General features: G+C 37.3%; 1 protein-coding gene across 7 annotated transcripts in view; it reads right to left on the reverse strand.

Moving 5' to 3' along the window:
* The window catches only part of SVIL (supervillin), a 101,199-nt gene that overhangs the window by 13,355 nt on the left and 72,073 nt on the right, over nt 1-15,771 (reverse strand). For 5 of the 7 annotated variants that reach the window (XM_077173452.1, XM_077173458.1, XM_077173460.1 and 2 more), the window contains 8 exons: nt 12,859-12,936; nt 12,212-12,280; nt 6,420-6,570; nt 3,639-3,722; nt 3,470-3,556; nt 1,837-2,014; nt 1,456-1,628; nt 62-217 (listed from right to left, as the gene is read on the reverse strand). In XM_077173452.1, the coding sequence (XP_077029567.1) occupies nt 62-217; nt 1,456-1,628; nt 1,837-2,014; nt 3,470-3,556; nt 3,639-3,722; nt 6,420-6,570; nt 12,212-12,280; nt 12,859-12,936 (976 nt within the window). The remainder of the gene's footprint in view (nt 1-61; nt 218-1,455; nt 1,629-1,836; nt 2,015-3,469; nt 3,557-3,638; nt 3,723-6,419; nt 6,571-12,211; nt 12,281-12,858; nt 12,937-15,771) is intronic. The other 2 variants (XM_077173480.1, XM_054633378.2) reach the window with 1 other exon arrangement.

Genomic DNA, 15,771 nt, shown 5'->3' on the forward strand with positions numbered 1-15,771 from the left:
TGACTCCCACATGTTACATTCAGCCTATTACTTATGGAAAGTAAAAGCAGTTCCAGCATACCTTTAATTTGCAGGAGCATTAGCTTCTTGTATGGCACAGCACTGTTGTTAGAGTTTTGCTCTGTTAGATTAACACTCCGCAGGCTAATGTTGCTGAAGTTCTCTTTGCTTGCCAGGCCAGCAAGTGCTACTTCTGAGAAATTTGAATTTGTAGACACTTGTACATAAAAAGAAATTGGAGGAAAGACAGACAGATGAAAAATTAAAAAAAATATAATAAAAAATTGGTTGTTGCATTAAGAAAATAATTTCTGCCCATTATTTCCAGTTTTTCTTCTTCTCCATAGCAACAGGAAAGGCAGATTAACCACTACCCCAAAAGATTTGTAGGTTTAGGATTATCTTAATTTCTAGATATGCAAGAGTACACTGTCAGTGTTGGAATTATGCTATTTGGCATGAATACCAGCTTTGCTAGGAACCATCCTACTCAATGTTTTGTGAAGTACTGTGCAGATCTTCAATGCCTTTTAAGTAATTAATAATAAAAGACAGCACAGAGACAAGGTTAATTAACTGTATTTCCCTTAAAATTTGGCTGAGACAGTGTGTTGCAACATCCATTTACATTTCAAAGTCTTAGCCATGTTTTACTGTAAACTTACAGTCCAGATTCTTGGCTACTTTTGTTTATTGCTCAACCAAAGACAAGACACTTTGAATTTATAACTCAGGGAAATCCTTCTCATGAGATAGCAACAAAGTATTACATATATAGTTAGTGTTTTCATCAATACAATCAATAGTTAAAGATGATCTTTCTTTACTCAAGTGCAGTAAGGAAAACTTGCACCCCAATATGTAAGAGTGGTTGGACAAATCTTTGAATAAATTTTACAATGATGTCTTTGCTGTCTGTCTGGTTGTCAGGAAAAAGCAAATTCACAAGTAAAACACCTTGTAAGCCCTGCCACGAAGCACTGATCCTTTATGGAAATTAATCAGAAGGAGTCAAGAAGACTAATTTCACTTTCTGAGAGAAAATTAGGACCCAAAATTGAGGCCAGTGCCTCTGAACAGAAATTCATTTACTCTTGCCAGCTCTCACCCCAGCATGATGAGGTTGGATCTGCTTTCCTTCATCTCCTGTCCTCACCCTGCACACCCTGCAGCCATTGTGGCTCTCTCTCTCTGCACAAGGTGATTGTGCTAAAAATAAATAATTAAATCTGTGTACAGGAGGTGGCTATAGGTAGCTTTCCCTGAGGGAATCACACATGCCCTTCTCTCCAGGTCTCCTATGCAGTCTACATTTCACCTTATACCTCAATCAATTTATTGCCACTCAGAGAATACATTCCATTCCTTCAGTTCCGTTTTTTGCATTGAGATTTTTTTTCTTTTTTAATTACAAAGGCAAGATGGTGTCTTGTACAAATCATCCTGCTAGCTTACTTTTTTCTACTTTCATTCGCTTTGACTCCATAAAGGCAACATTCAGTCTTTGTTCAGTATATTCATGAAGGATATCTTGTCTTGCTGCAAGCATTTTCAGGGGGTTTCTTGAGGACTGGACTCTGCGTGTGGGCCTAACTGCACGTTTGTGCTCTGCTACAGAAGATGTCAACCTGAAAAACAAGTAGTGTTTATAATCATCAGGTAATTTTTCTAGTGAGAATCATCCAATGACAAGAAATCAGGATCAGTTCCTCAATTCAGGCAGGAGCATGATTTCAGAAGAAATGAACGTGCCCAACAAGGATGACTTAGAGCTGAACATTTTGAACACTGCCCTTGTGTCAGCATTCAAAACAATGGGGGAAAAGTCATTCTTACTTTGGTGCATAAGGATCAAAGATGGCATCGAAGTCCTCATCAAAGTCCAAAGGCACTGAGGAGGAAGGGAAATCCACATGGCGATAAAATTTGGAAAATGTTTCATCATCATCCAGCTTCATCACCTCTTTCACAGATCTTCCTGTAACTGTCAGCACTGTCTCTTGCATCCCAGCAACTGTAAGAAAAAACCACCTCACCCAGTAAATAACCATACTAGAGTTTCTAAGTCTAGAAAAGGTAAACATGGCTTGTTTGTTGTGACCGTGGTCACAGGGGTTCTTGGATGAGGGAAGAGATGAGAATGTTGACTCTATGTTCAGAAGGTTTGATTTATTATTTTATTATATATATATATCTATACTAGAAAGAAAAAGAAGGGAAAAGTTTCTTCTGAAGCTAGCTAAGCTAAGAATAGAAAAGAAGAGAATGATGACATAGGCAGCTCTCTTGGACTCTGTCTGAAACAGCTCGGTCCTTGATTGGCCATTAATTATAAACATCCAAGATGGGCCAGTCACAGGTGGAGCTGTTGCATTCCACAGCAGCAGATAACCATTGTTTACATTCTGTCTCTGAGGCCTCTTAGTTTCTCAGAAGGAAAAATCCTAAAGAAAGGATTTTTAGTGAAAAGATGTCTGTGACATTTGGTAGTTGCCTGGGTAATTTTTTTTTCAGTGTGGTGGTGGTATTTTGATTTTTTTGGGGGTTTTTGTGTGTTAGGTTCTTTAATTGATGGTAGAAAAGTGTGTTGATAAAGAATATTAAAACAGCAAACTGTAACTCATATGCAATAACTATTATACAAAATGGTAGGGAAATAAGGCTAAATGAAAACTTGGACATTATAAATGAGTTGCTATAGTATGATGATGTAAGCATTTTAGGGTTTTGTATATTCCATCTTGCCTCCAACTGTGTAATTCCTGCCTTTGAAAAGATCTAGAATCACAAGGGGAAAAGTCACTACTTCAGACTAGTGAGTGTGGCACAGTCATTATTCTATGCTAGTGCCTCCTGTACTGAAATGTGAATACATTTGTTTATGGTATCTGTTACACTACAAATTACATAAAGATGTAATAAAGATTTTTGTCTTACAAATGGAGGGCAGATGTATGAGATGGAAACACCAGACAACTGTAGAGAGCTTCATAAACAGCCAACAGGCTGTGCAGGGAAGCTGATGAGCTGCTACAGAGAGTCAATTTTCAAAAAAGCAGGAAAGTGAATGAATTGTGCTTGGGAGCAGCTAAGTATCCTATTTTGATTTTAATAGGACTCAACTACATTTAAAGATGTTTCACTGTATATGGCAATATGGTTCAGACTGGCTGTGTGCTCTTAGGAAATTCTGCCCTACAGGAGGATGTGTACATCCCTCTTTCCAGAGAATTAAGAAAGTTATTTAGGCATCTGTGATTTATTCTACTGCGCACTTGTAATACAATTGTGAAAGGCTTTTCTTAAAATTTAGCAAAGACTGAATCACAAAAATAAAATTTTCAGTAACTGCAGTCTGAGCAAAGAAATATTCAGTTTCTGCTACCAGATATTTTAACTAAGGGGCACTTTAATCAATTTACTAAAGTCAGAGAGTGGATATACTGCCACCCTTCGTAACTCTACCAACCTTTGTTATTCAGCCTTCCCAAGAATGACTCCAACTTGTCAAGCTTCATATCTGATTCCAACTGCATGTCAGGCCTGGCTTCAATTTCTAAGCAAACCAGAAAGTAAAACCTGTTAATTGACAGGAAGTAAATAAGCCTGAACATATTTCAGCCATTTTTATTCCTTACCTTCCAAGGGCTTTGTAACTGGAGTGGTAGACTTCTGCCGGAAAGGGGATGCTGCTGGTGTTAGTGCACTTGGAGAAGCCAGGCCTGCACAGGGACACAGAACAGAGGAAATGCAGCCATGAGTCAGCCTGTGCTTCCAACAGTGATGACAGAGAGGCTATTTGGGGAAACCAGATGAGCCTGGCTGCTTCCTACAGGCCAGCACACTTCCCCAGCCATTGTATTAGAGATGGCAGAGGGCCCTGCCTGCTCCTTTAATCAACAGTAGCATCAGAAACCACCCCATTCACAAGAACAAAGCTTCATTTCCGAGTGTCTCTTAGCAAGCTAACACAAGATATAGGCTGTCTCTGGAATATATTAATTTTGCTCCTTTTCAAGGTAGCAGCAGTTTATTTGGTCTACATTTTGGGCTCCAGCTGTACCACAAGCTACATTTTAAAAATATGGAAGTTTTCTGAAAAAAAGGATAAGTTTAGCAGGGAAGTCACCATGATCTTGCTAGGCACCTTCACCTCTACCACCCTCTTACTCCCTTTTTTAAATTTAAGCACATCTCTATTAATACATGATTCATCTGACTTGTGAATGCTGTCCCTGGATTTCACAGTAATTCTTGGGCCCTGTTGGGTTTTTAAGTATACATGAAAATTGAATTAGAAATGGAAGTTAGAATCTCCACCATATCAAGCACTACCCTCTCCTTTTGTTGTACTCTCCTCCATCCTTTTCAGTAACTATCATAAAGCAATTCATTCTGGACCCAGTGGGTAAAATAAGGATGGATTTTTTAGTTTTAGTTTTCATGTGAATCTACACTGCTCTAGTAAGAGAACTGCACTCTATAGGAGTTGTGGGTTTTATTAGGTAGAAAAGCATATTGTGGCAAACAATTGTACCTATTAACTTTTGCTGCCTAGACTTTCAGTAAATGGAGAAACAGACATTTACACTGTTCTCTATTATCTATTTTCCACTTAGCCATAGTTTACTAATTACTGAGCCATGTAAGCTTAAGCCTTTAGTTATTTTGATCAGATTAAACCAATATTGTGCTGGGAGAACATATACTAAACTTGTTTCCTCTATCTTTATGGCAAGTCGTAGTGCAATATAATTGTCATAATTCTTAAATTCAAGTTAAATTACTAGGTTATATTACTAGGTAGCTTTTCCAAAAGCAATTTTTTTTCTCTGTTACCTAAGAGACTCAAAATTCCAGCAGGTTTTAAGTCAGTGGGTTAAGCCTTCCTCAAGACACACTCAAGAGGACATAGCTCTTAAGCAGCTCTACCAGTACATAATCCACAAGACCACACTGAGAACTGCTTAGGAAAGGATCACCTTCCAATTAGGACTGGATAATTTTCAGCCATAAGAAGCAATTAAAATACAGCATCTGTGCACATGCATATAACAAAGATGCTATTTTGCATTGCTTTCTCATAATCTCTTAAATTAAAAACTCATAATGATAATTTATTCTTTGAGGATATAAATCAGTACACATCTAACTAAAATCCCACTTGGGCTACTTTTATTGATTTCATTATCATTGCATTACCTTGCTTCTTCAAAAGAATCATCATAGCACCTAAAGAGATCCTTGCAAGATAATTTTTTTTTTCTTATTAAGAAGAGCAAGTGCTCTTCTTTCCCTTCTTTTCTTTTCCAAAGACCAATCTATTTGCAAAAAAACCCAAAAAAAAAACCAAAACCCAAAACTCAAAGAGCAGGTCTGTGGACAACTAAACAGATTTTTTTAGTGACCCTCCAAAAAGGTTTACTCTTTAAATAGTGACCAACTGTCATTTCTAGCAGCAAAACTATGTAAAATGTAAGCAGCAGCTAAAATATGTTACTAACAGAGGTAATTCCTGATACTGTTTGACTGTTTTTCTGCCAACAGATTGTGGCTTGGATTGCAAGCATTTACTCCTGTTGCAGTATTGCCCTTGCCCTACAGTGAACTTTATTCATGGTTGTAATTTAATTGAAGGTTCATTGTTGTTGTGTTTAATAACCAAGTCCTTGTAACAACCCAAAACCTAGTAGTCATTAAGCACAAAAGATCATTTTAGGTGCCTTCTTCCCAAAGCTATCATCTTCCCAGGCATGCTGTGTGAACAGCTGCATTCCTACCATGTACAGCCTTCAGAGACTCCTGTCCACTTCAGAAGAATGATTAGATCTGGAAACAGTGACTGAATTCAAGAGATCCCAAAAAAGTCAACATTGCTCCCTTGTCATTTCTACTCTGTGGTTTTATGCAGAACCAGGGAATCTTCAGCCAAACATAACACTTCAAGCTGTTGTCCAAGACAGCATCCATAAAGACAATACTTGTTTGCTAAATATTCCCAGTGATCCTAGGAGTGGGGGAAATGCCAGCAACAGAAACAACTCGATTTCACAACTATTCTCAAGACAGTGCAGCTGGGTTTTCAAAGGAAGTAAAAAACAATAATCTAACTATGTCCTGTGGGTTGTATTAGAAGGAAAACCAAAACATATATCCCTGTTCAAGTGGTAGATTTCCACCAGCCAGACAGAACCCAGTGATAAGTGGATGGCAGTGCAACAGTGCAGAATAAAATGGATCAATACCACGCCCATAATGAACTAAAGTGAACAGCCTCATGACACAATTACTCAGTTGAAGATAAACAGTCTTCCTCTTGCTAAATACAGATGCTGTTTCTGCATTGCTTTAGTCTGACTTTATTTTGACTAGACAGATAAGAGGTGTCTTATTTATATTGGGATCATTTCATCACTGACCTTTTTTTACCATTCGGCCAGCCACAGTGAACTGTGTGGAGTCATTGGCTGCTCCTTTCCCCTTGGACTTCCAGGCTTCTTCTCGAGCTGTAATCAGGTGTTTCCTCTCCTCAATGGTCATCTGACTCTCCTGGTTATCTGCCATTCTTTGCTTTTTGGGAGAAAGAAAGAAAAAAAGAAAGAGGGGTTAAAAAAAGCCTGCTGGAGACATAGCTAAAGACTGGTGGAACATTTCAGCTGCCAGATGCAGGGGAAGGGAGCAGGGAACAAGCTACTGCAGTGAAGTCACACGCACTTAGTGACCCTGCAGTGCTTCATTGTCTTGCTGCCCCATTACACTGTGAGCACAAGGTTTTGCTCTGTGCTCTTTGACCTCCTGAGACTACCAGCCAGGTCAGATGGCACTCCTCTACCCAAAGCCAAATATTCACTCTATGTAAGAAATAATTTTCCAGGCCTTGTTCTTTTGAACCATGACTTGCTACACAGGTGACATCACTACTGACTGTGAGCAGATGTTTCCAGGTGTGCAAATCTGCAGGTGGCACAGGGAAAAACAGAGAAGTGGTGTAACTTCAGTGGGTGATTCCTAATCAGTCTTTACAGTAACTCAGCTCCCCAGGCAGGATTAGCAGTGTCTCCAGAGGCTGCTCGTTTTAGTTCTTAAGTCAGCTTGCTCTACTAAATATTTTTCCAAGGACTGGTCATCTCTACCACTCCCTCTTTTTTTTTTTTTTTTTCTCTAGGTCACCCTTAGCTTTCCTTTCCTGCTTTGGAGGTTGGCAGCCGACAGCTGGAGTGATTAGAAGCAGAAGGTGCCCTATCTCAGTGCTCTTCTCACACAGACAGATTGATGATGGTACTTCAGGTAGGGAAGAAACTGAATTTACATACTCTGCTGTAGCTAGGTCAGGCCAAAGGACTGTTACTTTAATATAGTTATCTTTAAAAACTATCAACATTTCAGGGATTACATTGCATAGAAGTCAAACATAGAAGTATTTTTAGTGCATGGGACTGTCAACTCTAGAATTACTTCCAAGTTGATACTATTCATCATTTTTCTTCACAACCTAGCTGCTAGAATTGAAAAAAACAAATTAAAATCTCAAGCTTTAATACCACTCTAGATCAGAGAACCACAGAAAGAAAATGCGAAAGTATGTACCAGCTTGTGAACATAAACATTCTTCTCCTTTCAAGATGCAAAGAAGATATTGTTATTTTTTATTTTCTTAAAAATCAATCAGACTAAATAAATAAGTCATTTTATATAAAAACTATTGTGACTGCAGGGGACACTCTAATATAGAGACTTTGTAGCTTTCAGCATTTACCAGGATCAGCAGACATCAGCCAGAAGAAAAAAGACAAGCCAAGAAAAATTTGTACAAGGACTAGGGCCATGAGAGCCCCCTACTACTTCCCTCTAGTTCCATCTATTTCTGCAGCCTTCTGCAGTAACACTTCCTCTCCATTTATCAGGAAAAAGAGCTGGACAGCCAGACAACAGGACTGCAAGCCATGATAATCAAGATTAAATACTCTGATTTTTCCCTAGAACTCCAAAATATTCAATAGAAATAACAACATATAAGTCTATTCAGTATCATTTCCTCATCTGTCAAAGCCTTTGAATGCTTTAAAGAAAAACACTGAAGAAGTTTCTTTCAGTTCTTCCAGTCTCTACCCATTGTCAGCACAGCCACCTCTGGGATGAAAAGTTGGTAGAAAATACCACAACAACATATTAAGGGAGACCTGGGCAGGAAATTAATAAATACCTAATGAAGCCACAAGTAAAATTTGATACACAAAACAAAGATTACAAACTATATAAATTTGATACACAAAACAAATATATTACAAACTTAGTAAGGATGCTGACTTCCATTACAATGTGAGGGAAGTGAGGGAGGGGCAGAAAGAAATAAAGTAATGTGGATTTGGGTTTGGGTTTTTAACCTTAGAGGAATCTTAATTTTGGATTTTGTCTCCAGCAAACACCTGGATCTTCAGAGTCTACAGAGCTACTGAAAATTCTGAAGATGCAGACCTAGAAAGTATGTGTGTTAATCACTACACACATGAATTGCCAGAAAGATTGTCAGTCATTCTGGAGCTGTTTCAAAGGATAAAAGAAAACAGCTGTCAGACAGGAGAAACAGACTTTTTTTCTTTCTTTCTTTTTCTTTTTTTTTTTTTTTTAATGGAAGAATTCAAGCTGTTCCATTGGGCAAAACATCTTTAGAGTTCCTAACCAAAAAAAAAATAATATCAGACTGGGTACATATGTTACACAATTTGGAGAAATTCCATACTAGATCTCTTCCTAATGCATGAAGACTCCTACCTTAATCTATCAATGAACAAATGAACTTAAAAATATAAACTAAATAGACACCCAGAAATTCTCAATCAACTTAATTTGCCTTAAATGTTTGGCTGAAAACCAGAAGTATATGCCATAATTAAATGAATAATAATTTTATATAGCTAGAAAGCTAATATGAGCTTTGCAATATGCAACTGTCAAAGGAAATTTCAGAAAAACTCCACCTGCTAGTTGGGACAAGTTTAGAAAGCTTTCAGAATTGCCACATGGAGCATTTGTAGAGGAATTCACTGGTCAAAACTCATTCTAATTGGGAGAACATATGTTAAGAAAGCTAAAACTCAAGAAGCTTCTAAGTCCAAATTTTATTTCTAAGTTTAAAAACCCAAATTATGATATGAAAGAAGAACCTCAAATTTGCAACTGTAAAAAAGTAAAATCAAAAATTAGTATATCAAGAATAAATAAAAATAACATATAAAAACTTAGGAATAAAATAGCTCCAATGCAATTTTTTTTCATTAAAAAAGTGGTTACTTTCATGAAATATTCTAATTTATTGTGTAAAATAGATGGATGTGTTCATTGATACCTTAGACAAAAAAACTGGAAAAGGAGATGCCCCAAAACACAAGAACAAATTAAAAAAAAAAAAAAGCCTTTGAAAATGGGAAAATAATTAGGATAAAAGCTCAGATATGGACAGTATTTAGAAGTAAAACTAAAGCATGTAGATTAGGTCACACAAGCTCTTGGTTCTTCCAGACACTCATGGAAAGGCTGCTGCAGAGACAATCAATGAAGAATCAAATCACCAGCATGTAATTAATGCCATTCCACATGGCATTATGGAAAACAGGTTTAATCAAAAGGGTAGGTTTGATGAGCTCAAGTGTGATTAAATGTATTAACACTGTTACCTCTGATTTCTTTAATATATTTGAGTTAATCACAGATGACATTCTGGGCCAGGTTTTTCTGAGCAATATAAAAATACCAGAGCAGCTTACAGGCTGTAAACTGGTTACCTGACCAAACAGGGAAGAGCCATGCAGTGATCTGATTCATCCCAAATTTGATCAAAATGTTTTCATGAACATGGAAAACAAAGGATGCAGTCTCAAGCCCTGAGAAGACCCTCATGATGACACCAACATAGAGAAGAATGATGAAGATAAAGAAGAGATAATCACATAGATGGTTGAAAAAAAAAAGGATATTAGAAAAGTCTGGTAAACCAGGTTTTTAAGAGAAATGTTAATTAAAAAAAAAAAAAAAAAAACAAACAAAAAACCCAACCCTGCCAATTAGGAAGACAGAAAAAGAAGAGAGACAGAAACTCTCATGGAAGTTTTTGTAACTCTTGCTGTGTTAAATGCAAGAATTTTTAACAACTTTCTCATGGAAAGTTTGGAACAGATAATCTGTACTGGAATAGCTCATCCATTTCCAGACTCCATGCTTCTACCCTGGGTGCTGACAATTTTGAAAGGTTTGAAATATTTTTTTGTAATTAACATTATATTATATCAGATAAGTATGTATTTTCTCTGAAGAAAGGGTTAAGAGTTACATTTAACACAGCAAGAATAACAACATATGAAGAATTACTTATTATTGCCAAGAATTTTCTGTAGGCTGACAGTTTAGAATTAAGACTGAATGTTTTTCTAAAAGATCCTGTTTTTAGTCTGGGAAGGATTTACAGACTCAATGCAAGAACAGTTAGAAACAGGGATTACTTTCTCCCACAGCTTGGCTAGGCTAGATGATGATATTGGTCTTTTCTAGCACATTTCTTGAGGGTATGGCAGGCACTCCCTGTTTATGCTAAGGAAGGGGCCACATCTAGGCAATGCTACAATTTTGCAGTCCAAGCAAGGTCCCCTTTAGGTCACAAGAACTGAGAAAGAGTGGTCTGTTAGCATGCTGGTGTGCTGTTCAGTTTTGTTGTTTTTGTTGGTTGTTTTTTAATATAAGAAATAAGATAATTCATGTTTTTCTATGTAGAAGATCAAGGCTGTCCCTACCTGGGGGAGTCCAAACCAAGAATGACCACAAAAAACCATCTGTTTTTCAAAAGGGGGTTCTATTAAAATAAATACTATAAAATACATAAAAGAAGGATTAGAAAAGTATCTATTTGTTTTTTAATACAAGTAACTTCTCTAGTGTAAGCTCCAAAGACAAAAAAGCATAAGGAGATTCCAACAGTTGTACAAGTATGGCAAAAAGTGTTGTTTTGCTCTGCAACTTTGTAAGGGCCTTCATGTAAGACAACATGGAGGGAAAACTCCAGTGCAAATTTATGCCTTTCTGTTCAGAGCTCCTGTGAGGAAAACAGAACACACTCAACCCATGTTTGGTGCAAATAACAAAGTGATTAACTGTGCCAGAAAAAAAACCCCAAACAAATCTGCATGTACCTTGACACTGTGCTAGAATGAAGCAGCTTGCTGAGAGAGAAGGATGTAGCTCACCAGAGTCAATGGAAAGATGAACACTATTTTTGCTGTTTTCCTTTTAAGGCAGGTGGAATGAACAGCTCCTTAAAAGGCCTCCTGTCATTACTGGAGGGTTATTATTAAGTTAGAATATATTGTTCACTTCTAGATACATAAAGCTGGTGAACTCTGTCACAACCAAAGTAAATAAGCTATATTAAATCCACAGCTTATAGGAAAGAGGTAGCACTAACAAATTTCAAAATAATCTAAAATTTAATGTCTAATTAAAAAAACTCACAGTAAAAGATCATATTCAAAACCAGCTATGAAAGTGAATGTGGAAATGGTAAATATCAGTCGCCTAAGTGTTTGTAATATATCCAGTAGCCTCTTCTGTATTCATCATCTCAGCCCAGCAGTAACTTCTCTTTAATTCACTGCCATAACCCATGCTGGTCAGAAAGCTCCCTGCATGCAGCACAGACTGTGGGAATGAAGAACCCAATGGATTCCTTGTAGCACAGGAACCACAAGCACGAGCTGGGAGCAAGGGAGAAGGAAGTCTAATATAGCAGAATATGATTTACATAGATCTATTGAGACCTTCCAGTGACCTCTCCTTTTTTTCTTGTGGTTTTTTGCAGCTTGTTTCTTTGCCCATTTCTGCTTTGCATTTTTTACCTCTGATCACATGAACCAGGTATATTTGCTCAGATCAAGGTCTAGTACTCTACTGCTCAAAGAGAACTTTGTTATGTTGCTCTGGGTGTAGGAAGTTTACATTTTCATTATCTATTAATTCTTCAAATTGTCTGTTATGGAATTGCAGAGATACAGACATGGTGTTGAAGAACACTTCACAAGGAAGCTTCTTTAATATTTACTGGAGCAGCAGCAGAACTCTGTTCCCAGGCAAACACAAATTAGGAATGTGCATCATCAATCCAAGCGTAATTTTCTGTCTCACTCCTCCCTCCAAAATGAAACATAAATTTTATATAGCATTTCACCTTCCATCTCCAAGGGTGACGGTCATCAGAAATCAGAGAGCTTGATTCTTTCAAACTAGTACTACAGACCTTAAAGGAAGAAAGAGAGAGAAGCAGGAAGATGGGATAGTCAGAGAATAGAAGCAGGATGTGCCAAGACAAAAATCCTTTACACAGGGACTAGGGAAAAGCACTATGGGAAAGTCACCTCTCAACAAAACAGTTTTTTTACAGTCAGTAAGTTAGATGGTGTTATGTCTCACATTGGACATGCACATTACTTACAGGGAGATCAGGGTACACAGCAAAATTCTACAATAAATGCTGTGTAGTTCCATACTACTCCTTTTATACAAGTTTTTTAGCAACTTACAAGTTTTCAGTATTATAATGAATGCAATAATGTTTTCTTCCTTTACTTTCTCACCAATACAGTCTTAAAACAGATACAGAACTTTCAGAAAAGCAACCATAACAGAAATAGTAGCACAATGTATATTGGAGAAGAGTACACAGGATAGTGGCATAACATTATGTTCCTTTAAAGCTACATTTACTGAGCTGGTTAATCAGTTAAGAGGATTATTAATTTTGTATGTTAAAAAACACTGGTAAAATGTCCTTACTTGAAATTCTTGAGCATTTGAATTGTGCAGACTTTTGCTCACCTGATTAATAGGTAGAAAAGGATGAAATTTATGGAGAGCAGGTATAACAGGAGAGTAAGTAGAAGCATATACAGGTTCCTATGACAAGGACAGAAGCAGAGCAAAGGAATTAGAAAAGAACTGGACTACCAGAAATGGAAATGGGGGAGAAGTAACTCCTCTTTCCCTTATTTCTTACTAAGTTTTTGATCTAGAAATGTTTTCACTGTTGGAAAGCAGAGATCAAAAATGCTGTCATAATGCAACAGCATGCTTACCAAAGCCATTTCATGCAGGAATTATCCAAGTTAGTAACAATATCACTACAACCCAACACAGAACAAAACAGCACAGCTGGAAGACACACTTTTTGAATGCTGATAATTTTTATATGTCTCTGTTTTCATGCACCATTAAATTGATGAACCATGTCAACCACAATGTGAATAATTCTGCTGCAAGTTTAATCAGACCCCGCTAAACAGCAAATCATCTATTCTCTGGATGAAAGGAAAGAATTCTTGCTGAAACTGGGAGACTCAAAAGCCATCTGGAAGGATTTGCTAAGCCCAGGGTACTCAGTGAAGGTGAGTTCACCATTCCAAACACAGCCTACAAATAAACCCTGCCCCAGAACTGGGCTTACCCAAAGCTGATTAGACATGGCTTTATCAGCTTTAATTCTTCTCCCTTTCTGTAGGTTAAAGCAAATGGGGAACATGGCACAGTGGATGGATAAATGCAGCTTATTAGAGTGGCTCAAAATGCAGCCTAATAATGAGTTTCAGCTTTGATGAGAATGTGATACAAGCACTTGGTGGATGCCATATATGAACTGGATAAAACTCTTACCACAGCAAAAACCTAATATTTTAGTGTCTAAAAGTCACTTTTCAAGGGCTTACCCTCTCTAAGATTTTTACACACTTCATCTCTGAGTAATTTTGAAATGACTGCTCAGCCCTAGCCTTTAACACCAGTGCTGAGCTGCAATTTAAACATAATGTAAGAATTAAGTGTTTCAAATGTCAGTCACTGCTTAAATGCAACTGCAATGCAGCTGGTAATCAAATTAATCAGGGACTCAGTTAAAAATGGTTCACTATAAACCAGAAATTGTTATTCCAGTAAATCTTCCTATTTTGATATTATGGAAAGATTTTGAAATTAATTAATTTTTCTACTCATGAAGAAATCCAACAAACTGCAAGTGTTCCATCCAGCCTAAGATGATGAAAACAAAGATACTAAATCCAAAATATTTTTCCTAAATAAAAGAGATTTTTTTCCAGTAAGACATTCATCCAGCAAGACAGTTGTTTCCCTGATGTTAGAGCTATTCTTTGAATTGTCCAAATATGTTTTACCATATATGTAAATAATTTAAGAAGTCTCACAGCTTCCAAAAATTTTTCCTCCTGTGTGCAGCAATCATCAAAACAGATGCTGGACCTCCAAGTAAATCTCAGCTTCCCCCCTCATCTGTATCTGCTTGTGTCAATTCCTTAGTCTCTCTTTTTCTTTCCTGTTTAAGGTTGCTCTGTCAGCTTTTCCATGAATTTTATGGTGTTTTTCTACAGTTTAGTCTACACACAAATGACTGTAACACATTTGGATAAATATTTCACCATGTAGACACCACAAAGAAGCATTCTGACTAGAAGTGATCGAACAGCACTATTTAATGTAGCTATTTTGTTAAGAGTATGAATCTTTCCACTTTTGTTTGTATGAAATCTAAATGTACTCTAATAACTTCTAATTTCTGCAGCTATGCTTCAATAATCAAATCTCCAGAATAATTTAGGTAACCTTTTAAAAGAGAGACACACAAAAAAAACCCTAAAAAGGTGCCTGACTACATTAATAGGAGCACCATACTGCAACTGAAAACATCAGGCATTGTTTTGAAGCAGCAGGGCATGACAGAAGTTTACACACCCTTGCTGGTTATACCATGGTGTTGATGACTGACATCTTGTTGATGACTGCCATGTGTGGAAATTGTCTAACTAGCTCAAAGTTCAATTATCACTACAATTCCTGCATTTTTACTGTAATCCAGCAACAGAAAACACTTAAGATTCTCAAGTACAGCAGAGTCTCAAAATTCTACAAATAGACTTCAATAGCGCAGTGCTTCATGGTCCTCAAAGGATAACAGCCACCACACTGATTGCTTATCAAAACCAGTACTTCTAGATTTAAGGGCAGCTGACATGGTGTCTTGTAAGTAGAGTACCCTCAGTAAGAGTTTACGTATTTTTCATGTATCACATGAGAATCAGCATCCCAAACATCACTATAGTTCATGGAATTGTGTATCTTACACACCCAAGTTTTCATCCATAGGCAGACATGAAAATCCTTTGATTTAGGCTCTAAATAGCCAAGAGCTAACATGAACTATCAGAGTGGGTGACCCAGTGTCACAGAAACTTCCCCTGCTAGCACTGTCACTTCAAAGCTTGTATCCCTCCAGCACTTCATGCTCCCTTACTTGCTTTAAAAGCCTGACTGTGCTTGCTGCACATGGTAACACAGCAGGGAGGGTATGGGTGCTGAGAGGTGAGGAGAGAGAACAAAGGGTTTGTCTCTGCCTAAATCTTGGCAGCTGTTTAAAGCTTTTTCTCAACCCCACTGTCTTTAGCTGGAGTACATTTGTTATCTGATCTCAACAGTTGTAATTTTGGAGACTAGCCTGTTAAAAATGTGACCACAATTTTGCTTTCCTCCCTGGAATTATTTTTGCTTTAGGACGTCTTTCAAACTAGCAGCTGGATTTTTGAACAAGTCCACAGGGCAAAACCAAAACAAACCCCATAAACCAAACTTCCAAAATCAGCTTTATTCTTTTCTGTCCAGTTAACATGACTGATGACTTACATGTTCAGGCACAGATTTATCCTCAATAATGATAAACTGTGTCCTTAC

The sequence above is a fragment of the Agelaius phoeniceus genome, chromosome 1, assembly GCF_051311805.1.
Source record: "Agelaius phoeniceus isolate bAgePho1 chromosome 1, bAgePho1.hap1, whole genome shotgun sequence".
Taxonomy (NCBI): domain Eukaryota; kingdom Metazoa; phylum Chordata; class Aves; order Passeriformes; family Icteridae; genus Agelaius; species Agelaius phoeniceus.